Source organism: Amia ocellicauda, chromosome 2, assembly GCF_036373705.1.
Source record: "Amia ocellicauda isolate fAmiCal2 chromosome 2, fAmiCal2.hap1, whole genome shotgun sequence".
NCBI classification, from domain to species: Eukaryota; Metazoa; Chordata; class Actinopteri; order Amiiformes; family Amiidae; genus Amia; species Amia ocellicauda.
This window is the reverse complement of record NC_089851.1, coordinates 32,363,493-32,390,796: the sequence shown is the minus strand read 5'-3', so window position 1 is coordinate 32,390,796 and position 27,304 is coordinate 32,363,493. Positions and strand designations below refer to the sequence as shown.

Genomic DNA, 27,304 nt, shown 5'->3' with positions numbered 1-27,304 from the left:
ATGCTGCTTTAGAGACAAAACTAGTGGAGTCCAGTAGAATCACAGCAGAACAAGATTGTTCCATTATTATCTGTACAATAACTCTTGTCTATCTACTCCAATACACTATATCCATATTGTGTTTGGAGGAAGATTGAGTTTTATTTTCCCAAGCAGTACTACAGTTTATTATTATACAATACTTAATACAAACTCTATACATGGACAGCATTTTAGTGAAAATATATATTTTGTAAATAACTCTCTAGAAACCATTTCTTGAACACTAAGTTTTACTACTCCAGAAAGAGATATAAAAAATATGAATACACAAGAGTAAGACAAACTCTTTCTATGTTAAAGCATACAATATATGGCAATTTTATCTTAAAAAACACTAAGATACTTATAGGATTTTTCCATATACAGCTATATACTCTTACTTAATACATTTCTTTATTTTACAGTATATTTTAAATAAATCTCACAGGATTGAGACTGAGCTCCACTGCTTATCTAACAAATATTGTTCAATTTCTCCATTTCAAATGTATTCCTCTTTCTGTATCTAATCCCTATTGTAAAAATTACTGTTAAAAAGCGGATGTTTGGATTTTAAATAAAATGCATTTGCATGAAGTATATGATTCAGGTAAATGTAGGCATTTCCATGCAATTGAAAACAACTAAATATGAAACAAATAAATAAAATAGACTGAAATCAATTATGAACAGTAGTAGAATACAATAACTTTTAAAAGAATAGTTAAATATTAAAATTTTACTTGAAAGTTTACATCAACATAATTCTGAAAAATGTTCCAGCTTTTTAAGCTTTGACTTGCAAATATTCTGTACTCTTGATCAAAAATGCAAGCCTAATTAAAAACAGCGGTCCTTTCTGAACAGAGAGAATTCCTAGTTTACACTTTGTTTTCATATAAACAATTACAGGCATTCAGTGTCATGCAGCATCCAAGTATTTTTAACAAGATAAAAACTGAATTGTAGAATTGTATTAAGTGATTAAATGTAAACAATTTCAAAGACTACATTTTAAATCAACAATTAAAAGACAATTATAATGTTCAACACTAAATAGTTTAGAACAGAACATACTCTGATGTGAAGTACAGTATAGATGGCATATGATGAAATCCAAATCAAATCTAGGAAAAAAATGTCATATTGGTTTATAATTATTGTTATTCATTAAAGAGAAATGGAAGTTTCTGGTTGATTTGGATGCACAGCCAAAGGCTTAGTTTGTTTTTTCTTCTGTTGAACCAGTCTCTCCCTCACAGTGCTCAGTCTTAGGTTACAAACACCTAAGCATGGTCCTCATGGAAAACGTCCTGAACATCTTTGCTACCGATGGCTTCCATATTTGGATGCCCAGTCGATTCTCCCGTGCACTGGCTGAACTGGGGGAGCGCGGGCTAAAAGGCTGCCAGAGCTTTTCCCAGATGAGTTGAAGTTTGATCCTGGAATTTGGGATCTCGCAGCTTTGCTCCTCCATCCGTCGTAATCTGAAAAAGAAAGGAAGGCGCTTTGAAAACGTGGATCTGGTGTACATGTATGTCTACGAATAATGACAGAACGTGACGGATGGAAACATCACAGACCACTGCTGTTCTATGAGGAGTGAATTCTAAAAGCAAACCCAATATCCTACATATTTTAGTTCCTTATTTATTCTTCCTTTCTGAGATTGTGGGTGCTAAGAATAAATATATTGGCACTGTGCACCGTTAATCAATTTCTGACACTCCGCATCCCTTTGTAAATTATCTTGCAGTGTTCAATGTTCTCTACTGTCCAATAACGTATGCTTGTTTTATTATTTTTGGCTTAAACTCTTCCCCTGTTACCATCTAGGATGTGGAATAGATCATGGTTTGTATTAAACTATAAACATATACACATACACTCTGAAACCTGACCCAGAGAACTAATACTAAGTTTCTAGATTTAACCTATATAAAATGTCATGGTCGCTGTTTTCCACAATCCTGTTCCCACAAAAATGAGTAATAATTGACCTTATAATTTAAATAAATAACCTCAGAACTCTCATATTTATATAATTTGTTGATCAAGGATGGATTACTGCCTCTTTTTTTCCCCTCAGTATACAGATGTCACGTTCTTTACATGTTGAACAAATTAAAGCAAAACTACTGTACAGCACAGGTGTGTATCTGGTTACCAAAAGTGTTCATGTGAAATATGAAACTGCAAACATCTTTTTTTAACCTCAAACACTATGGTTGTTTTCTTTATTTAAAAAAAATATATAATAATCTTACAGTTGTTGTTCATTCAATGTCCCCGTTTTGGAGGATTGATTGTAGTACCCAATCATCCTCTTGAACAATCGCAAAACCAGACACATGCTTATCAAGGAGAGTTGTAGCACTAAGACCAAGACACTCAACTGCAGTTCAAATGAAAAGAATGGATGAGATTTTGCTGTTAAACTTTTGACTGTAGTTCAGGTGCTAGTCACGGATAGTGATCTAAGATTTTTTAGTATTTGGGATTATTGGGATTAATATGACACGATCTCTGCACTAGTGGAAGGATTTATTTAGCCATTTTACCTTCGTTAGTATCAATCATGGCTTTATTAGAAGCAGGCTTTAGCTTGGATGGTTTCGGTTTGTCAGTCGTAATGTCAGCAGTGGGAGAAAGGTCTACTAGAAGTAGGAGAAAAGATGGTGAATAGCAGTTAGAGAGAGAGTGTGAAACGGGAATATTGGAAGTATTGAAAGAGTGTAACCTGAGACAAGTGAGCTTTGCATCTTTCTCACTGGCCCCATATCAGTCTCATTATTATTAAGCTATTGATTTTTAAAATGTCCATACATCCTATTGATTTCGCAGACGCCAGTGAACATTTTAAATACTATATAATAAACTTAAATTAATTTGGTTCAATTGTAGTGATCCAAGTATATATAGCATGATTTGAATTAACTGCTTAACCCCAAATTTGGATCCTTAGAATTTGTGAAACAAATCAACCATTTTATTGAATTCTCTTTGACGCCCTCCTCAAGTAATGTAATTTATTGTCTGTAGATGTAATTATAATCTCGCTTCAGTACTGACTGTTTGAATGAAATGCATGAGATGATGTCACTTCCTGTTTGTTAACACACAGAAATTCCCATTACAGTGATGCTGTAGTGAAGCCAATTCTGAAAGACTTGGAGACCCTTTTTTGGAAATAATGGATAAAATTAAAACAAATTCTTTCCAATACAACATTGAAACCCTTGTATTCAGAAATAACTGAATAATGGATTTTTTAATGACAAACCTGTTTTTGCATCCCTTGTTAATACAACCAAATATATTACAGCCTAAAGCTATAGTGAGGTTGGCAGTCGAACAGTTACGTGTATGTTGATTTAGTATTCAATAATGGATCCTTACTTGCTGATGGACCCCCAATGGGTGCCAGCTGAATCCTTTGTCCTGCAGATCCTACCTCCTTTTTCTGAAATGAAGGGATGTAAGCTCCAGCAGAGTTATAGTTTGGGCCTACAAAATTTCCTGAAGGGTAAAAAATAAAGTTTAAAAAATAAATAAATATGGAAGTACAATTCATTAAATACTTAATAACTCTTTATTCTGGCTCCTCATAAAAATGTTATACATTATTAACTAACCAGCAGTTAATATGTATTAGCTATTGCTCATCTATTGACTGTACATATAATTTCAAAAATTTAATGAGTTCATTACATTTGCAATAAGCATATTTATATGACAGCCAGAAATAAGCATGATCAAAATTCTTCATTAAGTAACTTAGCTGGATTTATTTTAACACAGCTTTAAAATTGTACATCAAATTTAAAAAAGATTTAAATAGCAAAAAACATTTGAAATGTAACACTTCTACAGTACTTTGATAAGTCCTTTTTTAAATATTAAACATTAATTACCTTCTAATGATTAATTCAAAACCCATAGAGTTATATTAAAATCAGTACATTCAGAAAACCTACAATATCGTCAATACTGAACCACAATGAATCTTCATTGAAACTTGCTGGTGTCACAAAGTTACCCTTTATCTAAAGACACCTCTAAATGAAGTTACCAGAAATCAACTTGGTAAATGGGTACCTTTGTTTTCTTCTACTTTTTCGTGTGACTTTTCTTTAAGAGATGGTTTATCAGTAGGCTTACTAATACTATCTTCTGTCCAGGTGGCAGAGAAAGAAGAGAGAATGAAAAAGTAGTAACAGAAATAGGTGGAAAAAACATACATAGAAATGGTAAAGCTGATAGGTATTTGTAGGGTAATGACAGCAAAGGAAGTGGGTTTGACAAAACAAGCAAACAAAAACAAACAGAAGTCAGGCTAATATGGAGAATACAAAAATGTGAAAATAAAGTGAACATCCATTGATTTTAAAGTCAGTGGTTTAATGCACTCACTCTGACAATCAAAATGTTTTTGTAGTTGAATCAACGTGGAAAATAATGATGTTAACCACGTCAGAATGGTCATATTTATCACTGTTACAGACTTAATGCCCTCAGCACACACTAACACTAGCAAAAAGGGAAAGGAAAGGTGATTAAATACACTTAAAAGGACAGAGACAGTTAATTAAGTGAATTGAAAACCTGCGTCCCTCTGCATAGATGTCAGTATAGTTTAACATGATTGAACCTACCTTATGCTGACAAACTATAAAATCGGTGGATTAATACTTCTCTGATCTCATGAATAAAACGTTTTTTTCCACCACCCAGAATGGTCACAATTATTTTATATGGTTATTTTATTCAGGGGACTGCCATGTTGGCTACAGCAGAGTGTGGAATAAAATAATCATGTAAAATAATAGTGACAGTTCTGAGTGGTGAAAAAACAGTGACTACAAACCACTGGATCTTTCTAAAACAATAGGGTGATGGGGCCATCGAACGTGCATAAAATGTTATTTTTATATTTTATGGTACATAGAATGAACTGCACATGAAAAGCTCACTCCACAGAATATGTTTCTACTTATAGAATAACCTGAGAAAATATGGATTTTCGGTGGAGTCCCCTTTAATGTGGTGTTTATTAAGTGTATCATATTAAAGAATATGTGTAATACTGACTTTTGAGGCACCCTACATGTTCTTTGTAAACTCTGCGATTATTACCTGCATTAACTCTCGTGATGGACAGACCTGCTCCAATAGGCCCCAGTGGTCTGCTGATTAAAGTGGATGTGTTGCCCCACAAATCTCGGGATAGTTCCTTATTTGTAACTAAAGAGGTGTTCTTGGGATTTACACCTGAAACAGACCAGACTCACAGAATAAGACACCAATTGAACCAGACCAAAACAATTTTTTAAATGTGCATTACAAAAAGTTTTTTTAAATGAATTGTCTGGCTTTTTGAAGAGATGCTTATATAATAACAATGGCAAAAGAGCTTTTAAATGTAGCATTTATGGAATACCATTACCAGGAAGATATCTTGACTGTCGTAAGTAGTGCTGTCTTGCTGAGGACGAGTTTGATTGTCCTGAGTCAATGCGGTTTACTGTGGTGCTGGATATTCCCTTGTTTCCAGAACCATATGCATTGACAGGTTTTTGTTCTGTAGACCTGTAATACACAATTGCAAAACTAATACATACCAACAATATACTGTTAAGCTTTCTGTGGAAAATGTATATGATATTGGAGCAAAAACTAGAGCTAGATGTTTAAATGCTAAAAGGCTAAATGCATGAGCACCCGAAAACTTGAATATGATTCTAAGACAAAGCAGGACATACAACGTGTGCTGTAAACTTTTAATGGTGGATAATGGAATGTCCTCCTAATAAAAATTCAGTGTGATCCAGACCGCTCCTCCTGGTGGTCTACGGGCTGATGCAAGTACAGATTGATCCGGAAATATTGACAATGTTTATACCTTTTTTCAGACATGAATTCATATTTTATGATAGTTGGGTAATTAGGTAAACATACCCAGATTAAATAAAAGCAAAATGTTCTACTTTTTCATTAGCAATATGTAATTTATTACCAGCTGGAGTAAGCTGTTCCCACATAACTGCTTTACTCTTTAGAAACAGCCTATTTGTAGGGCTATACGAAGAACGTTGTGAAGAACATGGACGGAATCACGGAATTCAGGGTAAAAACCTATATACAGTGCTGTGCAAAAGTTTTAGGCAGGTGTGAAAAAATGCTGTAACGTAAGAATGCTTTCAAAAATAGACGTTAATAGATTATATTTATCAATTAACTAAATGCAAAGTGAGTGAACAGAAGAAAAATCTAAATCAAATCCATATTTGGTGTAACCACCCTTTGCCTTCAAAACAGCATCAATTCTTCTAGGTACTAAATGCTGGACACTACGCAGTAGGTTCAGGAAAAGGTACACTACAAAAGTAATTTTATTCACCGTGAACTGCAAATTAGAATTTTATTATTATATTCGGCACAAAAATTTACCGAAAGAAAGATTCCTCATTTCTTTTTTCTTTTATTGATCCTATACTGGGTTTCTTGGAATAAGAGACACCAATGTCGGAGTCATCAAAATCATCCCAGCTGTCTGAAGCTTTTATTGCCGTCTGACCCCATCGTCTTCGTCCACTTTTCACTCCTGCAAGATTGTTTTCATTGCCTACTACTGCTGGCTTCTAAAAAAAAGAAACCAGTTTACTGGACTGCATCAATACATATTATTCACTGTATTTTTATAACAACTATACAACTTATGTTGTAAGTCGCCCTGGATAAGGGCGTCTGCCAAGAAATAAAAATAATAATAATAATAATAATAATAATAATAATAATAATAATAATAATAATAATAATAATAATATTCGTGCTTGCTAATTTCACAGCTCATTCAGATCTTCAATATGGAAGAATTTTATATATTTAAATAATGCTGCTACTCACTAATAGTTCTCAGATACTGTACTGACACATATAAATACAAGTACTACATTATGTTATAAAGGGAAAATTCAATAATTCAATATTTATACATAAAATAATAATAATAATAATAATATTAATAATAATAGTGTTACTGAAGACTTACTGGTGGGGAGTTGTTATTGAGGCTGGGCAGAAGTGGCTGCTCTTGTCTAGACAGGTCTGTTTGGAGGCCGGTCTGAAAGGACTGCTGTGGGAGCAGGATCTGCTGCAGCGGCTGGTGGGGGGCTCTGCTCTGGGCTGGCTGGTTTGGTGTCTTGAAGGCCGGCTCAGGAGGAGACTTCAGGTCCGCTTTGCTCAAGGAATGGGACCTGTGTTCTGCGGACTGGGCTTGTTTGCTCTGGGCCTTCTGCTGCTCGACGTACTGTGGGGGAGGCCCTAATACCTGGCCCACTTGAAAGTAAGGGTACCGGAGAGCCTAGGAGATACCAACACATTGTAATAAACCTTTTAATTCAGCACTGTTTACAAATATATTGTAATTAACCAGGAAGAACAAACTGCAGGGAAGTGATATTTAATTAGAAAATGTTGTATGTATGCATGTATGATGATTAAATATGAAAAATCCAACCAGAACTGTAATTATATCTTTATTCTAATGTCTAGAATGCAGAATGCTCCTTAACTTTAACTTTATTCACTAAGGATTGCCCTAAACCTGACATCCTGGGATCGGTTTTTGATGGGATATCATGTTAACACAGAAGGCTGCTTGTTTTCAGGGCTATCACATGTTTCTAGGTAGATAATGCAGTGGCTGATGGTTTAAAACAAACATTTGGAATTGTAGGAGATATTTGGACATAGAAAATGCATGTCTGTGGGACAAAAGGTCAGCATCAAATATTTCGTATATGCGTGGATGATGTACAAGCTCAAAACAAAGTCTAATTTCAAACTGGAAATGTTGAGCTAAACAGAGAGCATGGTCACCTTTACATATATGTAAATTAAAACATTAATCTGTGACTTACATTCTTAAAAATCCAATTAAATCACTATAGCATGGACTTTAACTTAAATTCATGTGCTACAATTATTCTTGTAGCACTGAATGTAATTTATTTCAATGATACAATTAAGTAATTTTAGAAATGGTTGAAACTATGATTCCAAGAGCCAGTTTAAAATTGAATTACAAAGCCCCAAAAGAGGACAGTTGGCAGTGGACATTTTAAAGTATAAAGTATAGTAGGAGTATTAATTGTAGTTGTAGTTCTTAATGTGGTAGTTTTTATACAACAAATAAACCAGACTTCAAACATAAATTTAGCGAACATACTTTTAGATCAAGATTGGAATTTTAGACCTACATTTCTATTCCATTCATAACTTTAATATTCTTTCTAAACCTAGACCTAAACATCAGAAAATATAATTAGTGTAACCATAGACATATAAACCTGAGTGTAACTGATCAATTGTGTGAACGGGACCTACCATAGTTTAGCAAGTCGGTACAGTACTCGCAAATTGCTTTACTTTTGTTTTATGCAGTCACCTATTTTAATGCGACTTGTCTTGCCTCCACTGCTTAGTAAATATTTTCTTTGCCTAACCAGGACCAGTAGAATTTATTTTGATTGACACAATTCTTTGACACCAGAAGATATCGATGTCAAACTTTACCTATGGGTCACAAACCAAGGATAAGTATGAGTAACAAGTTGTAATGCAGTGTGTATTAATGTAAAGTCCATGCATCTCGTCACATGTCTGAACATATTAAAGAATTACTACGGGCCTAGATTAGTTAATTAGCTTTACCTGAACAGCTGTTGGTCTTTTCTTGGGATCCCACTGCAGCATGTCCCTCATTAGAGCTATGGCTTCGCTGCTGGCGTTGGGAATGAGCGTTTTAAGGTTTGTTGGAACACACTGAGGGAAGCGGAAATTCATTGCTGAAGCCAGCTGGTAGCCTTCTGGCCAGTCACTCTGTCAGTGGAGGGGCACAAACAAAAGACAACATTTTAAAGAGCAGAAAGATACTTTAATATGGCATATCCTAAAACATAGACAATAATATTTTTTGTACAGGCAAATAGAAAAAGAAATACATAACTTATAAGAAAAAAATAAATTATAGTAATAATATCTCAAATGAAGTAGGATTATTTACCTTTGTTTTCAATTAATATTTCACTTAGAGGTAAAATCCATATTTGCATGCACATGTATTAAATCAATTACATATTTAACTCTCAAGACCTATGGAACTCATTCCTGACCTTTTTCACTGTTCCTAGAACTTGGCAAATCTTGAAAATCTCATCAACTTCACTGTTCCCGGGGAACAGCGGCCTAAGTGTGTAAAGCTCAGCCATTATACAGCCCACTGCCCATATGTCAATGGGAGAGCTGTAGACTGATGATCTCAGCAGCACCTCAGGAGCACGGTACCTGCAAAGATCACATTTAACTCAGATAACCACACTGCATTTGACAACACAGTACACACAGCTATTCACTGTATTTGGAAACTAGCTTCCCTGCTTTTAGTTTTAGTCACCAGAAGGATATTAAAAAAAAAAGTTGCATATGAAAAAAAATACATAAAAATATACATTTAGAAGAAATATTGGAAAAACTGATGGATAATTAACCTGGGAAGCAGTACAGATCACCCAGTTCAATAAAGGTAAACAGTAAAAACAAAATCACTCTTTAAAAGCAGAAGCCTTACATTAAGGCAAGAAGCTATGTCTTATGGAATAAACATTTTGTTTGTATGGCAAACCTGTTTTTAACATTTGTTATACATAGACACTTACCATCTAGTCGACACATAGTCTGTATATGGAGGACGTGATCTGATCTCCCTTGCTAATCCAAAGTCTGCAATCTTCACAAGTTCAGGACCCATGCAAAGCAAGTTTTCAGGTTTCATATCACGATGGAAAAACCCTAAAGAAATTGTCACAGTTTCTTTAAATACAATTCAATGCACAATTATACTAGAATAGCAATTTAGTATACTGTATTCATTTAGAAATGTTTAACAAATTGTAAACAGTGGAATGAGATGTTTTTGTAGAATAATTTATTGTGAAAATATGTATTTGTATTTTTTTATAATCAAATCTTGCACTCCATTGTGAAAGCTATAAATTTTACACTTTCTGGTGATACAATTGTATGAGATTACAAAAATAATCAAACCATTAACTACACATGGATAGACAAAGATTATTCAGGCAATACAACTTGAAAATATTTCAATAATTCATTTTCACTGGCTTTCAAAATTAATTAAACCAGAGAACAAAGGAAGAATAGAGGGGAAAAGCAGAGAAATCTCTTACCATGCTTATGCACAAAGGCTAAGCCAGAGATCACTTGGAACATTATGTTCCTTATTTCATTTTCAGAAAACATCTTATTTTCTCTGGCAGCAAATAGGTAGAAGATAGGAAAGAAATAAGATGAGAAAAGTGCATAAAAATAAACATGCTTTTCCAAAGGGCTTGTGATACCACTACTTTGGCAGTAATAGAAATATGTAAGGACAAGTTTAAAAAAGTTATATATACATACATATATGCAGATTTAAATATGTATATATAAATCACTGTTATAATTTTCAAGCATTTGAAACTTAATCATTATTACCCTTTATTATTGCAGTTTAAACAAAGTGGGGTAAACAATAGTTATATGGTTATTTGCAGAGAAAAATATATTATAATAAGATGTGAGAAAAGTAAAGCATCAGACTCAGTCTAGTAGGACAACATAGAATGTGTACGTTTTCCTTAAGAACTGTTGTAATTTATCATTATATTCAAATTTGACTGGGAAATTAAGATTATGGGATTTGATCTTCTCCTTGCCATAGCTTGGTATCACAAACCCTCCATCTCAAAAAGAACAAGAAAAACTTGAGTATAGTCACTGCTTCCTCCATAAATCTTTCACGTGCTTTTCTGTGTACCACAGTATTGTACAATTTTTGAAAACACCATCCAAAAATATACATTAATTGTATCGATTGGAATAGTTTGCAGTTTGCAAAGGTAAATATGTTTCAGTCTTTCTTGCTCTTTGAATGGGAGGACAGTAGATGGCCCTGACAAAATAACCTACCATGCTTATGGATAAAAGATAGGCCTTGTATTATTTGATACATTATGTTTCTGATCACTGACTCTGGAAACAACTTGTTTCTGCAAATAAAATACAATGAACAAACAATGATTACAACTGAGAAGCCAAGGAAATAAACATCCCCAGATATCTGCATATAAATCAAAATAATTTCATATTATTAAATCAAATAAAGCCCCAGTGAACAATACATAGCTCGTTTTATTGTTTTTTGCTTGTTTCTAGTGGATGCTGAACATAAACAAAACCATTGGATTATTTTTAAAAGTAATCATATATGAAACCTGGCATTGCATCATATAATACTTTCAGAAATGTATTGATCTTGGGTTTGCAGATATTACATCAGATTAAAATAATGAAATAGTGCCTTAATAGCTACATATCAAAGAGACAGTTGTTCATTTCCTTTATTTCCATTCTCAACTGAAATGCAAATGTTCTCTGTTTATTTCCTATTTTTAATATAATGCTCATTCTCGGTTGTGTGTTATGTATAACAATTACAAAGAAGGGTCCATTGGTCTACTTCCAACTGTTTACAAAAGGTATTAACACATTGGCTTCAAACATTCCTGGACTTCGCCCAGTCAAGATTCAATCGGATTAAATATCTCTTCAATAATGCCATGTCAATAATCCGAGTCCATCAAGACACCGATAAGTCAAGGAGACAATCTCCCAAAATCTCTTCATGGCAACACTTGAAAAAGTGTTCAAGACTTTAAGGAATCAAGGTAAATTCAGCTTACTTGAACAAACAATGATTTTCAGACATCGTCATCTTTACAAAAGCACTTGAACTGCAGCTTCAAATTCAAGACCTCAAGAATTCACGTAAGAAAACTGAACTCAAAATCATGTTGAACTTTTTTGTTAAAACTAAGAAAATTGAACACCAACACTGATTCTAGCAACTCCTTAAAAACATCCTGTATGTGCTCCGTAGCCCTTCCAGTCAAAAGCTGGAACACTGTATCCCACCACCTTCTTCAAAATATTCTTGCCCCCTCATTACAGCACTGAAACAAAACACATGATTCACCTGCTATGTATGCAGAGTAAAATATTTAATATCATGTTCATATTCATTTAACGTGCACGATCACTTTAATTCAGCTCATAAGAGAACAGTGCCAGACTGATGGAACTCACATAATTTAGCAAGAGGCAAATGGAGGGGTATCATATTCATTAAGAGCATTGTGATGTCCCAGTTTATGTTTAGGTAAGAAACACACACACACATATACATATATATATATATACACTCACCTAAAGGATTATTAGGAACACCATACTAATACCGTGTTTGGCCCCCTTTCGCCTTCAGAACTGCCTTAATTCTACGTGGCATCGATTCAACAAGGTGCTGAAAGCATTCTTTAGAAATGTTGGCCCATATTGATAGGATAGCATCTTGCAGTTGATGGAGATTTGTGGGATGCACATCCAGGGCACGAAGCTCCCGTTCCACCACATCCCAAAGATGCTCTATTGGGTTGAGATCTGATGACTGTGGGGACTGTTGGTGAGCTTGTGCAAATTGTAGCCTCTTTTTCCTATTTGTAGTGGAGATGAGTGGTACCCGGTGGGGTCTTCTGCTGTTGTAGCCCATCCGCCTCAAGGTTGTACGTGTTGTGGCTTCACAAATGCTTTGCTGCATACCTCGGTTGTAACGAGTGGTTATTTCAGTCAAAGTTGCTCTTCTATCAGCTTGAATCAGTCGGCCCATTCTCCTCTGACCTCTAGCATCAACAAGGCATTTTCGCCCACAGGACTGCCGCATACTGGATGTTTTTCCCTTTTCACACCATTCTTTGTAAACCCTAGAAATGGTTGTGCGTGAAAATCCCAGTAACTGAGCAGATTGTGAAATAGTCAGACCGGCCCGTCTGGCACCAACAACCATGCCACGCTCAAAATTGCTTAAATCACCTTTCTTTCCCATTCAGACATTCAGTTTGGAGTTCAGGAGATTGTCTTGACCAGGACCACACCCATAAATGCATTGAAGCAACTGCCATGTGATTGGTTGGTTAGATAATTGCATTAATGAGAAATTGAACAGGTGTTCCTAATAATCCTTTAGGTGAGTAATAATATATATATATATATATATATATATATATATATATATATACACACACATACAGTGAGGGGAAAAAATATTTGATCCCCTGCTGATTTTGTACGTTTGCCCACTGACAAAGAAATGATCAGTGTATAATTTTAATGGTAGGTGTATTTTAACAGTGAGAGACAGAATAACAGCAAAAAAATTCAGAAAAACGCATTTCAAAAAAGTTATTAATTGATTTGCATGTTAATGAGTGAAATAAGTATTTGACCCCTTCGACTTAGTACTTGGTGGCAAAACCCTTGTTGGCAATCACAGAGGTCAGACGTTTCTTGTAGTTGGCCACCAGGTTTGCACACATCTCAGGAGGGATTTTGTCCCACTCCTCTTTGCAGATCCTTTCCAAGTCATTAAGGTTTCGAGGCTGACGTTTGGCAACTCGAACCTTCAGCTCCCTCCACAGATTTTCTATGGGATTAAGGTCTGGAGACTGGCTAGGCCACTCCAGGACCTTAATGTGCTTCTTCTTGAGCCACTCCTTTGTTGCCTTGGCTGTGTGTTTTGGGTCATTTTCATGCTGGAATACCATCCACGACCCATTTTCAATGCCCTGGCTGAGGGAAGGAGGTTCTCACCAAAGATTTGACGGTACATGGCCCCGTCCATCGTCCCTTTGATGCGGTGCAGTTGTCCTGTCCCCTTAGCAGAAAAACACCCCCAAAGCATAATGTTTCCACCTCCATGTTTGACGGTGGGGATGGTGTTCTTGGGGTCATTCCTCCTCCTCCAAACATGGCGAGTTGAGTTGATGCCAAAGAGCTCGATTTTGGTCTCATCTGACCACAACACTTTCACCCAGTTCTCCTCTGAATCATTCAGATGCTCATTGGCAAACTTCAGACGGGCCTGTACATCTGCTTTCTTGAGCAGGGGGACCTTGTGGGCGCTGCAGGATTTCAGTCCTTCACGGCGTAGTGTGTTACCAATTGTTTTCTTGGTGACTATGGTCCCAGCTGCCTTGAGATCATTAACAAGATCCTCCCGTGTAGTTCTGGGCTGATTCCTCACCGTTCTCATGATCATTGAAACTCCACGAGGTGAGATCTTGCATGGAGCCCCAGACCGAGGGAGACTGACAGTTATTTTGCGTTTCTTCCATTTGCGAATAATCGCACCGACTGTTGTCACCTTCTCACCAAGCTGCTTGGCGATGGTCTTTTTGTCTTTTTTGAAATGCGTTTTTCTGGATTTTTTTGTTTGTTATTCTGTCTCTCACTGTTAAAATACACCTACCATTAAAATTATAGACTGATCATTTCTTTGTCAGTGGGCAAACGTACAAAATCAGCAGGGGATCAAATACTTTTTTCCCCTCACTGTATATACACTCACCTAAAGGATTATTAGGAACACCATACTAATACTGTGTTTGACCCCCTTTCGCCTTCAGAACTGCCTTAATTCTACGTGGCATTGATTCAACAAGGTGCTGAAAGCATTCTTTAGAAATGTTGGCCCATATTGATAGGATAGCATCTTGCAGTTGATGGAGATTTGTGGGATGCACATCCAGGGCACGAAGCTCCCGTTCCACCACATCCCAAAGATGCTCTATTGGGTTGAGATCTGGTGACTGTGGGGGCCAGTTTAGTACAGTGAACTCATTGTCATGTTCAAGAAACCAATTTGAAATGATTCGACCTTTGTGACATGGTGCATTATCCTGCTGGAAGTAGCCATCAGAGGATGGGTACATGGTGGTCATAAAGGGATGGACATGGTCAGAAACAATGCTCAGGTAGGCCATGGCATTTAAACGATGCCCAATTGGCACTAAGGGGCCTAAAGTGTGCCAAGAAAACATCCCCCACACCATAACACCACCACCAGCAGCCTGCACAGTGGTAACAAGGCATGATGGATCCATGTTCTCATTCTGTTTACGCCAAATTCTGACTCTACCATCTGAATGTCTCAACAGAAATCGAGACTCATCAGACCAGGCAACATTTTTCCAGTCTTCAACTGTCCAATTTTGGTGAGCTTGTGCAAATTGTAGCCACTTTTTCCTATTTGTAGTGGAGATGAGTGGTACCCGGTGGGGTCTCCTGCTGTTGTAGCCCATCCGCCTCAAGGTTGTACGTGTTGTGGCTTCACAAATGCTTTGCTGCATACCTTGGTTGTAACGAGTGGTTATTTCAGTCAAAGTTGCTCTTCTATCAGCTTGAATCAGTCGGACCATTCTCCTCTGACCTCTAGCATCAACAAGGCATTTTCGCCCACAGGACTGCCGCATACTGGATATTTTTCCCTTTTCACACCATTCTTTGTAAACCCTAGAAATGGTTGTGCATGAAAATCCCAGTAACTGAGCAGATTGTGAAATACTCAGACCGGCCCGTCTGGCACCAACAACCATGCCACGCTCAAAATTGCTTAAATCACCTTTCTTTCCCATTCAGACATTCAGTTTGGAGTTCAGGAGATTGTCTTGACCAGGACCACACCCCTAAATGCATTGAAGCAACTGCCATGTGATTGGTTGGTTAGATAATTGCATTAATGAGAAATTGAACAGGTGTTCCTAATAATCCTTTAGGTGAGTGTATATATATACACACAGTCACCTCCAAAATTACAGGCACCATTGATAAAGATGAGAAAAAACACTATAAAATAAACAAATATGTAATAGGTAGAAAGCATTTGTCTATAACATTAATTAAAAACATGCTTTGTTTGTAATTCAATTCCGAAGCGACAGTTGCACTCCACTCAGTAGTGTGGGTACAATCAGTGGTAAATTCAAAGATTTGTTGCAGATTGGTGACATGTCAGACCAGCTCGCCCTGCTCACTGATTGAAGAACCGTCACTCAAACCTAGTGGACCAAAGGAGACCCATGATATACACCTCCCTGTAAGCCACACCCTCATGGCAAAACTGTGCCAAAACTTGTAAATGAAAAAAAAAAGTGAATGCAAAGAAACTGGAGGCGAAAGCAAAGATCCCAGTATCACAACCAAAGGCAGGGACTCCAGTGCTCTCCCTTTAAAATTATTTGCTTTTAGTTTGTTTTGCTTTTGATATAATTATTTTAGTTTACAATTTTATACATTTTGCTTTCGATTGTTTTCATTTTGATCTCAACATCAATTTTTTTTTTAACTTTATTTTTCTCGTTTACGATATTTTATTTCGAATTTGTTACATATGGTGCTACTTTGAGCCCATACAGATGTCAGTAGACACAAAAAATAATGTTAAACCATTCTATTATAAAGCTCCAGCCCAGAAGATTGCCCTTTGACTGTATATTTTACATGTTTTGTTAATAGCCCATTCTCCAATCCCACTGTCATGTCCTCAGCCTGACCTTCCCCAAGTTCACCAGCAGATGTCATTATCTCCCCAGTTTTGTTATTTTCTCCCTAACTCTCTGTTCACCCTCACCTCATTATTGCTAAATCGGTCGATGTCTCTAGGTCAATTTGCTATCCTGCCTCTCATTACCCTGGCTTATTAGTTCCTTGTATTTATACCCTTTTGTTTCCATAGTCGAGTGCGAAGTCTTGTTTGCCTTTAACAGTCTGACCATTCTCATCTAGATATAGCCTTCCTGTGTGTCCGACTCTAGCCTGTTTCCTCGTTTCTCATTTTTTGGATCACCTGCCCTGTCCTGTTTGCCTTGTGTCCGACTTCCTGCCTGTTTAATGACCATGTTTTCTGGATTTTCGCCATGGCCCTGTCTACCGGTTCTGACCCTTCGCCCGTTTCGTCTTTGCCCCGCACCTGGGTCCACAACTCCTGGCTGCTTCAGCGTTACACCCACCTAGTTAAAAAGCAGACTTCAAAGCCATATAAATGAATATATTTACATATCTAGCTATTAAGCAGAAAACACCATCTTACCAGGAAGTGTGCAATTTGTAATATTCATTTTAGAACATTCAAAATTGACACCACACAGCTTTTTCTAGTTTACTGCAGTTTCACAGTTAATGGCACGTCAATTTACATAAACTAACTTACCTTTCCTTCATAAGCTGATAGAGATTTTCTTTCATATATTCAAAAACAAAGTACAGATGGTCATTTTCCCTGATAACTTCCTTTAATTTGACAACATTGGCATGATTCAGCTTCTTGAGTGACTGCAAGACAATACAAACAGGAATGCAAGGTATTTACAAACTGAAAAGATTCCGTACTCTTAATCAAGAAACCAGCTTGATTTAAAGAATAACATTTAGCACAAACTGCATTCTAGTTAAGTCCAACAAAGCTGGACCTGAAGTCAATGTATCTTGATACATTTATTTAATTTTGTTATCAGTAAAGAATAAGCTATTCCCAATCTATTATGGACACATAGTGGGCCTGGGGGTATGATATCTACCCAAAAGGTGAAAGATTAGATTAGATTCAGAATTAGTTCTCTAAATCATGCTGATGTAAAATCTTAAGTGTTTGTACTTGAATGTCTGACCAATGATATCATGGTTTACTATATCATTCTAGGAGGTACAATTTAATCTCCTCAACAGCTCTCCTATACACAGATATTGTGTATGTGGTTAATAATTAAACTATCAGGATTTGTTTCTCATAAACCAGGAGTCAAACACTGCACATCTTTCAATCTTTACAGTGTTTAAGCCATGCTGTGCAAACAATGAAAGCACAGCACAGCACTCACATTATGTAACTGAAGTTAGTGAATAATTCATTATTAAAAAGTGTCATAGGTAAACACTGAAACTAGGCAACAAAATATTTACATTAAAGACAAGCCCTTATTACATTGAAATGAAACACTGTTGTGTATTTTAGAGGGATGAGAAACCCTGCATATCAGATCTGCAGTACCAATCTGATGTATTTCTTTGGGCAACATTATACAACATTAACAGGTCTTATTGATGGATATCATTATACAAAAAAACAGGCATATCATTGTGAAGCCTACTGTAATGCAAAATAACAAACAGTACTAGTTCAACACCTACTGCTAGTGAACATTCTTTAATTGGAAAATATCTGTGTTCATCACTTACTTTCACTTCCCTTAGATTCATGCATTCATCCCAGGAGTAAAACTTCCTCTTCATCCTATAGAGTTTAACGAGATTTCACATTGAGTTATCTTCTGCAATGAATGTATTTTTTATGAACCTAGTCATACTTTATGTATTCCTATTTTGTATACTATAATAAATAGCACACATCTGCTTTCACAATATATTACAAATTAGGAAAATAGTAAAATCTTATGAGCCAGAGAAAAAAATAAAACAAACATTGTATTCAATAAAATTACTCTTTAATGAATGGACAGATTTATTTTTAATTCAGATCAATGTTAGTTAAAAGATAGATATTACTTGGTGAGGTTTAATGAACACACTTATGAATATTTCAATACGTTTTCTAAAAAAATGATAAACTATTGAAAATAATGTTTCTTGCTATACAGTGCCTCCAGAAAGTATTCACAGCGCTTCACTTTTTCCATATTTTGTTATGTTACAGCCTTATTCCAAAATGGATTAAATTAATTGTTTTCGTCAAAATTCTACAAACAATACCCCATAATGACAACGTGAAAGAAGTTTGTTTGAAATCTTTGCAAATGTATTAAAAATAAAAAACAAAAAAAGCACATGTACATAAGTATTCACAGCCTTTGCTCAATACTTTGTTGAAGCACCTTTGGCACCAATTACAGCCTCAAGTCTTTTTGAGTTTGATGCTACAAGCTTGGCACACATATTTTTGGGTAGTTTCTCCCATTCCTCTTTGCAGGACCTCTCAAGCTCCATCAGGTTGAATGGGGAGCGTCGGTGCACAGCCATTTTCAGATCTCTCCAGAAATGTTCAATTGGGTTCAAGTCTGGGCTCTGGCTGATCCACTCAAGGACATTCACAGAGTTGTACTGTAGCCACTCCTTTGTTTTCTTGGCTGTGTGCTTAGGGTCGTTGTCCTGTTGGAAGATGAACCTTCGCCCCAGTCTGAGGTCCAGAGCACTCTGGAGCAGGTTTTCATCAAGGATGTCTCTGTACATTGCTGCATTCATCTCTCCCTCGATCCTGACTAGTCTCCCAGTTCCTGCTGCTGAAAAACATCCCCACAGCATGATGCTGCCACCACCACCATGCTTCACTGTAGGGATGGTATTGGCCAGGTGATGAGCTGTGCCTGGTTTCCTCCAGACATGACACTTGCCATTCAGGCCAAAGAGTTCAATCTTTGTTTCTCATGGTCTGAGAGTCCTTCAGGTGCCTTTTGGCAAACTCCAGGCGGGCTGTCATGTGCCTTTTACCGAGGAGTGGCTTCCGTCTGGCCACTCTACCATACAGGCCTGATTGGTGGAGTGCTGCAGAGATGGTTGTTCTTCTGGAAGGTTCTCCTCTCTCCACAGAGACATGCTGGAGCTCTGTCAGAGTGACCATCGGGTTCTTGGTCACCTCCCTGACTAAGGCCCATCTCCCCTGATCGCTCAGTTTGGCTGGGCGGCCAGCTCTAGGAAGAGTCCTGGTGGTTCCAAACTTCTTCCATTTACGGATGATGGAGGCCACTGTGCTCATTGGGACCTTCAATGATGCAGACATTTTTCTGTACCCTTCCCCAGATCTGTGCCTCAATACAATCCTGTCTCAGAGGTCTACAGACAATTCTTTGGACTTCATGGCTTGGTTTGTGCTCTGAGATGCACTGTTAACTGTGGGACCTTATATAAACAGGTGTGTGCCTTTCCAAATCATGTCCAATCAACTGAATTTACCACAGGTGGACTCCAAATCAAGTTGTAGAAACATCTCAAGGATGATCAGTGGAAACAGGATGCACCTGAGCTCAATTTTGAGTGTCATGGCAAAGGCTGTGAATACTTATGTACATGTGCTTTTTTTGTTTTTTATTTTTAATAAATTTGCAAAGATTTCAAACAAACTTCTTTCACGTTGTCATTATGGGGTATTGTTTGTAGAATTTTGAGGAAAATAATGAATGTAATTGAGATAAATATTGCACTTTGATATTCACACATCACAGTTCTGTAATTGCATCACACTGCCAGAACAGTTACAGGTTTTACTTTTAACCTGCTATGGATGCCACCAAGCAGCAACATAACACTGCAAACTTTCACTCCTTTCACCATCATCAAAGGTATCCATTTACATGATAACCTTTAATTTACACACAGTGCCAGGAAAGCTCAAGACTATTTATTATTTACCATCCTTGATGAAAAACAGACTTGTAAGCAGGTATTCCATGGCAAAGTGAATGAAAAGGAATACATTATCTAAACTTATTCACTGTCATATGCCTGACAACACAAGAAAAAGCACTGCAATTTGTTTAGAATGGTTTACAAAAGATTTCAGCTATTCAGCAAACTGGAAATATTCAGATTGCATGTTCAAGAATTGTTTGTGTTTTTTTGGTATTATTATTGTGAAACATATTTTAAGGTCTGTACTTATGTCCACATCTGATGAACACCTGGAAGCAGCAGAAGAAATGCTTCACTTGGAAAAGAGCAAAATGAATATGGACTGTCCCAAATCAATCCTTTTTAACTCCTGCTGCATATAGGGTCAAATCGTTTCAAGCAGCTCTGATAAGTGGTATGTTGACTGTCAACACCACATGGTGTTGCAGGGGCATTGCTAGATCCTATTTATGGGGGGCTTCAGCCCCCCTGTATTTTCTCTCAGCCCCTCTAAAAATAATACAACAAAAGAATCCAAGAATGAAGAAGTAACTCTGCAAAACACTGTCAGCAATCACCCCTGCCGCTCTGACACCGGAAAAACATCACCAACACTTCAACACATTGAGAATGCTAAATTGTCAGATGAGAAGTCTTTCCAGAAGGTATTTTAAGGGGTGAAGATCAATCTAGGCATACACATACACACACTGACCAATAAAATGAATTGCACACATTCAAACTTAAGAGGTCAAAGTAAATATTACAAACTGCATCTTGATTAATATGGAATGATACTTAAACCTTTAAATATGTGTGCATGGTTTACATAGTAGCTTGTTTATAACAATATATTTTAAAATACTTCTAAAATATTAATTAATTTTAAGTAGCTAATGTATTATCAGATTTTTCTGTAGAGAATGAAAAGAGAACAGACATGTTAAAAACAAGTAAAGTAAAGCTACTGCAGCTGTCCAGAATGGCTGCATAAGTGTGGTGCTAATAAAATGATGAGTTTTCACAATGTTATTCTTGAAACAGCTTAATATGTTTTATGTTAACTGCATTTGCTTGAGAAGGGTAAAGAAGAATCCACTTTAAATGTCACCACAATTCAATCTTCTATCACATTAATATTTACAGAAAGCTAGAAAATCTTGAAAAGTCATGAAGACATTTTTGGCAATAAACCTATTTTAAAGGTAGTAGTTTCTATACTGCATAATAGTACTTCTACAGCTGAAGAGCATAGATGAATGTTTTTAACATCACAATGACTTCACTAGTTGTCATTAGAGAATCATTAGTGTCTTGAAACACAAACTGCATCTTTCCGGTATTTAACTATCATTACATTATAAGACAATCAGCAGTTGAAATAACCAGGTGCATTTGATGACACATCTATATATTGTAGCATAATGTTACACCGATGCTTTAACGTAGGAATCACAAAGTTGTTTTCTTGTTCTGTATCATTTCTTTTTGCTACACATCTTCCTATCAGAACTAGGACAGAAGTCAAAGTATCACAATATCATAATATAGTCCGAGATCGCTGAAGACAGAAAGGTTATTTTTAAAGAGCTGTGTCTTGCCACATACATCCACTGACCTCTTAATCTGGTCTTTACTTTCTGCACAGTGGACTGTATTTACTGCACAGCTTATACCTCCAGGGTGACTGCTTGGTCTTTTGCTAGCAAACACTTCTTCTTACTCAGTCTCTTAATACAACTTCATACTAGTAGCATATGGAATAGAAAGTAGTTCTACTCACTATTCACATCCTGGTGATATTCAGAGCATGTTTTGTAATTGTACATAATTTTCACTGACTGGAGCAAAAACAGCACATACACTCCCACAGGCTCAACTGTAATGTGTCCTAATTATTCATCCCAGCTGTGGCTGATGCACACATTTAGCATGCTGATAATTAAAATACCGTACTACAGCAGCAGAATATTACAGATGTTTATGTTTTATGGGCTGTTTGGTGGCATTAAAACATACGATTAAATTATTAGGAAACAGATGTAATTTATGTTTCTGACAAACAAATGAAGATGAACGGTGAATGCTGATTTGTTTTCTTAAACCTGAACTAAGATTGTTCCATGATTTCTTGTCCTGTTTTAAACATCTTGAATTAAAAGAATATCTCTATTTATTATTTATGTTTAAAAACACAAGCAGTTCTTAAGATTATAGTAGGGATAGTTGTAGTAGTAATAATAATTATAATAATATTATACCATATAGACTGTAAGGTGTGCAGAAAAAATAAAACTATTCACATAATAATAGATTTTTCTTGAGAAAATCACTATGAACACATAGCCTTCAAGTAATAGAACAGGTCTTCAAAACTTCTCATAACTGTCTATGCATTCTTAATATGCATTTGAGAGCCCATTACAATATTTATTACTCTGTAAAATGTTGCAATTGGTTTGTGATACACCCAAAATAATATATAGGCTATATATATATTAAAAAAAAAAAAAAAAAAAAAAAAACACTTTGTTTGAATGTTACTTGCAAAGTCACTGTACCATGTTGCAGTGCTTAGTGAGATTAAAGCATTTTGTATACACTACTAAATTAATCTACAGAGCACATTTGCAAATTTTTCAAAATCTATAACAATTTGGAAAAATGTATTCAGAAAGCAAAGAAATCGTATTTTTAAAGTTCAGTTTAATATAATGATTAACTGTAAATGTATTAACATCCAAATTAGTAGCCTTCTACTTTCATTCTGCATTGTTCTGCCATTGCATTCCTGACCATATTTAACCCCAACCTGTTCTGCAGACCTCCCTGACAACCCTGATTCATATCACTGTAAACAAGTGTTACTGCAAACACTAACAGATGGTTTCTGAATTAACTGAAAGCAAGTCAGCCTTGATTGTGTAACATTAAACACACTACACTCGCAAAAAGACATTACTTACTATTTTTATTTTACAAAAATTAAAACATTTACTAGCCTATTACTATGAATTACTAGTTCATTTTTATTACTTTACATTACAGCAAATCTACTCTGATTTATTTATCTGGATTGCTTAAACAAAGTAACTGGATTACTTGAATTTCTAATAATTTAAATTACTCGAGTGCATTGTTGCTTTTTAAAGTAACTTCACTTATTATATTAAACAATAAACAGTATATATTTTGTTTACTGAACATAAGTAATATATTTACTTACATTTTACTAAGAATTACTGGCAGAATGGACAAGTTTGTTTTACTAGTTTTGAGTAATTTTATTTATTCATTTAAGAACAAACAAGTATTAGCATTTTCTTTTTGTGTACTACATCACTCAACTCAAAGGATTTATTCACACAGTACAAAACAGTGTGATTGCTTTGCTTCAAATATATGGTTTTTCCATCTGAATCGCTGTTAACAGCATAAATAAATTACAAAAAACAGACAGATTCTCAGAGCATTACCTTAATTGAGTTAAGACTGGGGTGTGTGAACATTGCACTGTAATGACATTGATTTAAACCCCAGTTCAATGCATCGGATCTGTACACTTTTCTCTAGGCTGATCTTTATACTCTGAATAAATAAACTCTGAACATGCTCTGAAGAAAAAAAAAACTGCAGGAAATTAGACACAGGCAAACGTGAGATGGAAGGGGTTATAAAGAGCTACTATTGAGTATTACTTTAAAAATAGTGAAAGCCTAACAGAGGACATCAAATATTGAAGGCAGACTCACCTTTTGATAGCCACAAATTCCCCCGACTCATTACTTTTCCCCATGAGAACACTGCCATATGTGCCATCGCCCAACTGCTTGAGAGTCGTATAGCGATTCATCTTCTTACAAAAGTAATGTTAATGTCATAAAATAAGGAGCAGAACGACAATAATTCATGCAAAGTTGACTTTCCAAACGCTTCTGCTTGGTGAAGGAGCCATTTCTCCTAATTATAGGATCTAGAGAGGAGTGACGCTGAGTGCAGATTAATGTTCCATTCCGACATCTCTACAAAAAAACAAAACATGAAAGATTATTAGTATATATGATGTAAGTATTCCTAGAAAAATATAATCATTTAGATTGTCTTCAGGAAATTGTTTAGAAAGATTATTCTGGTAATCTTTTTTTTTATAAAAAGAAAAATCTTATTACACAATAGTTAATATGATCAAACTTTTACATAAAATAATCCTTTCATCTCTCTCTCTTTTTTTCTGGTCAGTTACATTGTTCTCTACTGCTCATCAGTAGTGAATACAAAGGCTATTTTATTGTAAACAGATGATTCCTACTTTGACAAGCATTTCATATCAACCTATTTGTTTTCAGTCTTACCCACAATTTGAGCATTACTTAAATTCCAATTGTAAATAAAAGAAAAAATATAACAATGTATTTCAAGAAAGCTCTCATGGCTTATGCTTATGCATAATGTAGTATTCATAATAATTTCCTTTTATTTTAAACAGCAAGATATCATCAGGTACAATAAGATTTACTGGAAGGATATTGAACAGAAAGATTAAACAGACCAAATTAAAATTTAAACAATTTATTTTCATACACATTTAAAAAAAAGTGAATAATGTAACTGAAAGAATTTAAAGAAAGTATTGAAAATGTGTAGGCCTGTTCCCCAAAAGTGACCAAATCCTTCTTTACCCAATATAATAAGTGACGTTTTTACACCTATTAATGGGAGGAAGTTGAAGAGTGTCACTGTTGATTCCAAATACAATTATAGCATTAGACAATGCAGGAAGTGACCTAATTCAAATTAAACTAACAGTATTTTCAATCTGTACTTAAGGTACTGTTTCCATTGGTTGAAATTATTCTATCTTTTATAATAATATTTGAACAAGGGTCATAATTTATATAACATGTTTTCTTTAGGCAACAGTTAAGGGTAATATCAAAAATGATGATGGTGATTATTATTATTAACCACTATCTTACATTTTAAGAATGGAATTAGGCCTAACTGATAAAATAAACCAGGTATTTGTGTAAGTACACCTTCAAAATCACTGTCAATGTATTTAACGGAGAGGTTGGTAAACCTCAGAACATAAAAAATCACATCCACTGTCCCAGGGTTGAATACAGAGAAAGGGTAGGACGTGGTAAACAGTAATGCAGTTTCCGGCAGTGAAGTTCACTTGGGTGAACAGACAACCGGTCTTAGCGGTGATATTTAAGGACACTCATTTGTTTCCAATCTCCTTAACCCACAATGGGATTGCAGGGGTGAGAAAGAGTCTGAGTTGATTCTGTAATTGTAAATCATGATATAGAGAACGTTGTTTAGGATCGTATGACAAGAAACTTTTTCTGGAAGATACTGGGATTGCAGGTAGCTAAGGAGACGTGCAGTACACACAGTACAATAGTGACACATAGGCCTACATTATGTTAAGGTTTTACTGTCTGTGATCTCAGTGACTCAGAGCATGTTGTGGAGTCCCTAATCTGGATTACTGCTATTTAGCATCATTACCAGTAAATTAATCTGAAACCTGTTTTGAGATCATTACAGCACCTCCAATATTGTCTGCAATTTGCCTCTTAACAAATATAGGGAAACGTAAATAAATAAATAAATCTGACCTACATTCCTAAATGTATAATTAGAAACATGTAGGCATACTGGAGTTACCCTACATTCATCTTAAAGTACTTGCTTGTTGGTAACAAAATTGTATCATAAAATACTATTGTTCATTAGGGGCCAGTGAATATCAGCAATCCCTGGCCCTGTATGATTAAAGTGCCAGGCAAGTTATGAAAACTTTGTGCTGAAACTACAGCTTCAATCAAAACAATTGACAGCATTCACTACCCCATATTTTGCACTATTTTCAAAGAATTTGAAATGTGCTTATATACTTTTAAAAACATTTTAGTTATTGAGTGTACACTATAAATTTTGATCAAATTTTATCTTGAATACATTTTGACCAAACAAATACACCCCTAAGAAAACAGGTATTTAAAAAACACTCCTAAATAAGTGACATCATAACAGGCTGCTCAGCAGGGCTAAGCTTTTGTGAAGTGCAATCTGTTTAAGGAGAATTAGAGTAAAGGATGAGCAGACTGCTAGTGACGTATGAAGACTCCAGCCAAGGTCACTGAAGGCACAGAGCGAAACATGTGTTGTATGTTATATGTTTCATGCTACAGGTTGTTTTTCAGAGTCTCAGGCTGGAAATCTGGACACATGCTGTTTCTGAAGCAGCAGGGGATTGTAACCACGCCCACATTGTGATGACACTGTTTTTCAATCTTATGTGGAAATACATCAGAGAAGAAGAAGAGGAATTGAATCAAGATATAAGGTATATTGACATTATATATATATATATAAATAAATAAAAGTACATAAGATTTCCAAAATAGTCTGCTAATAAAGGGATACATAAGAACATAAGCAAAACTCACATTCGCAGTTAATTATGGGGGGATAAGGACTTATAATTGTAATACAATCACAACAGTGCCGTGTTATTCTAGCTGTAGTAGCACTATTGGGAAAGCACACACACACACACACACACACACACACACACACACACACTAAAAGCTGTCCTGTCCACTAGAGCCTAAACAGAGGAAACGACCTGCACAGCTACAAAACAGATGAATTACACCACTCTTGCTTGTCTTAATCAATGTAACGACACCAAACAAACGCACGAGTCTTTAAAATCGGACACATGCTAAATATTAGGATATAATACAGGCACACACTGAAGCACACCGAGTCGCTTACGCTGTACAGTATGTAGACAGTAATGTCCGGGGCTCCCTCCCTCCCGGCGCGGCTCCTCTCCGCTGTGCGCTCCACACTGCCGGCGCTGCCTCTCCTTGGCAACGCAGGCTCCGCCCACAGCGGGGTGGCGCAGGGCGCT

General features: G+C 36.0%; 1 protein-coding gene across 10 annotated transcripts; it reads right to left on the bottom strand.

Moving 5' to 3' along the window:
• Nucleotides 1-116: 116 nt before the first annotated feature.
• mak (male germ cell-associated kinase) lies at nucleotides 117-27,273 on the bottom strand. 10 transcript variants are annotated; one of them, XM_066723191.1, is made up of 16 exons: nucleotides 27,166-27,273; nucleotides 24,126-24,395; nucleotides 18,211-18,265; nucleotides 17,186-17,307; nucleotides 11,053-11,132; nucleotides 9,741-9,873; nucleotides 9,198-9,369; nucleotides 8,737-8,904; nucleotides 7,073-7,384; nucleotides 6,472-6,662; nucleotides 5,468-5,610; nucleotides 5,158-5,292; nucleotides 4,120-4,194; nucleotides 3,421-3,540; nucleotides 2,583-2,678; nucleotides 117-1,508 (listed from the first exon to the last, which is right to left on the bottom strand). In XM_066723191.1, exons 2-16 carry the CDS (start codon nucleotides 24,224-24,226, stop codon nucleotides 1,348-1,350), a joined length of 2,064 nt encoding a protein of 687 aa, XP_066579288.1. In that variant the 5' UTR covers nucleotides 24,227-24,395; nucleotides 27,166-27,273; the 3' UTR covers nucleotides 117-1,347. The 10 variants fall into 10 exon arrangements, with proteins under 10 accessions (XP_066579288.1, XP_066579279.1, XP_066579296.1 ...); XM_066723182.1 differs by lacking the exon at nucleotides 11,053-11,132 and adding an exon at nucleotides 10,272-10,354; XM_066723199.1 differs by lacking the exon at nucleotides 11,053-11,132 and adding an exon at nucleotides 10,272-10,354 and having other exon boundaries at nucleotides 4,120-4,191.
• Nucleotides 27,274-27,304: the final 31 nt, after the last annotated feature.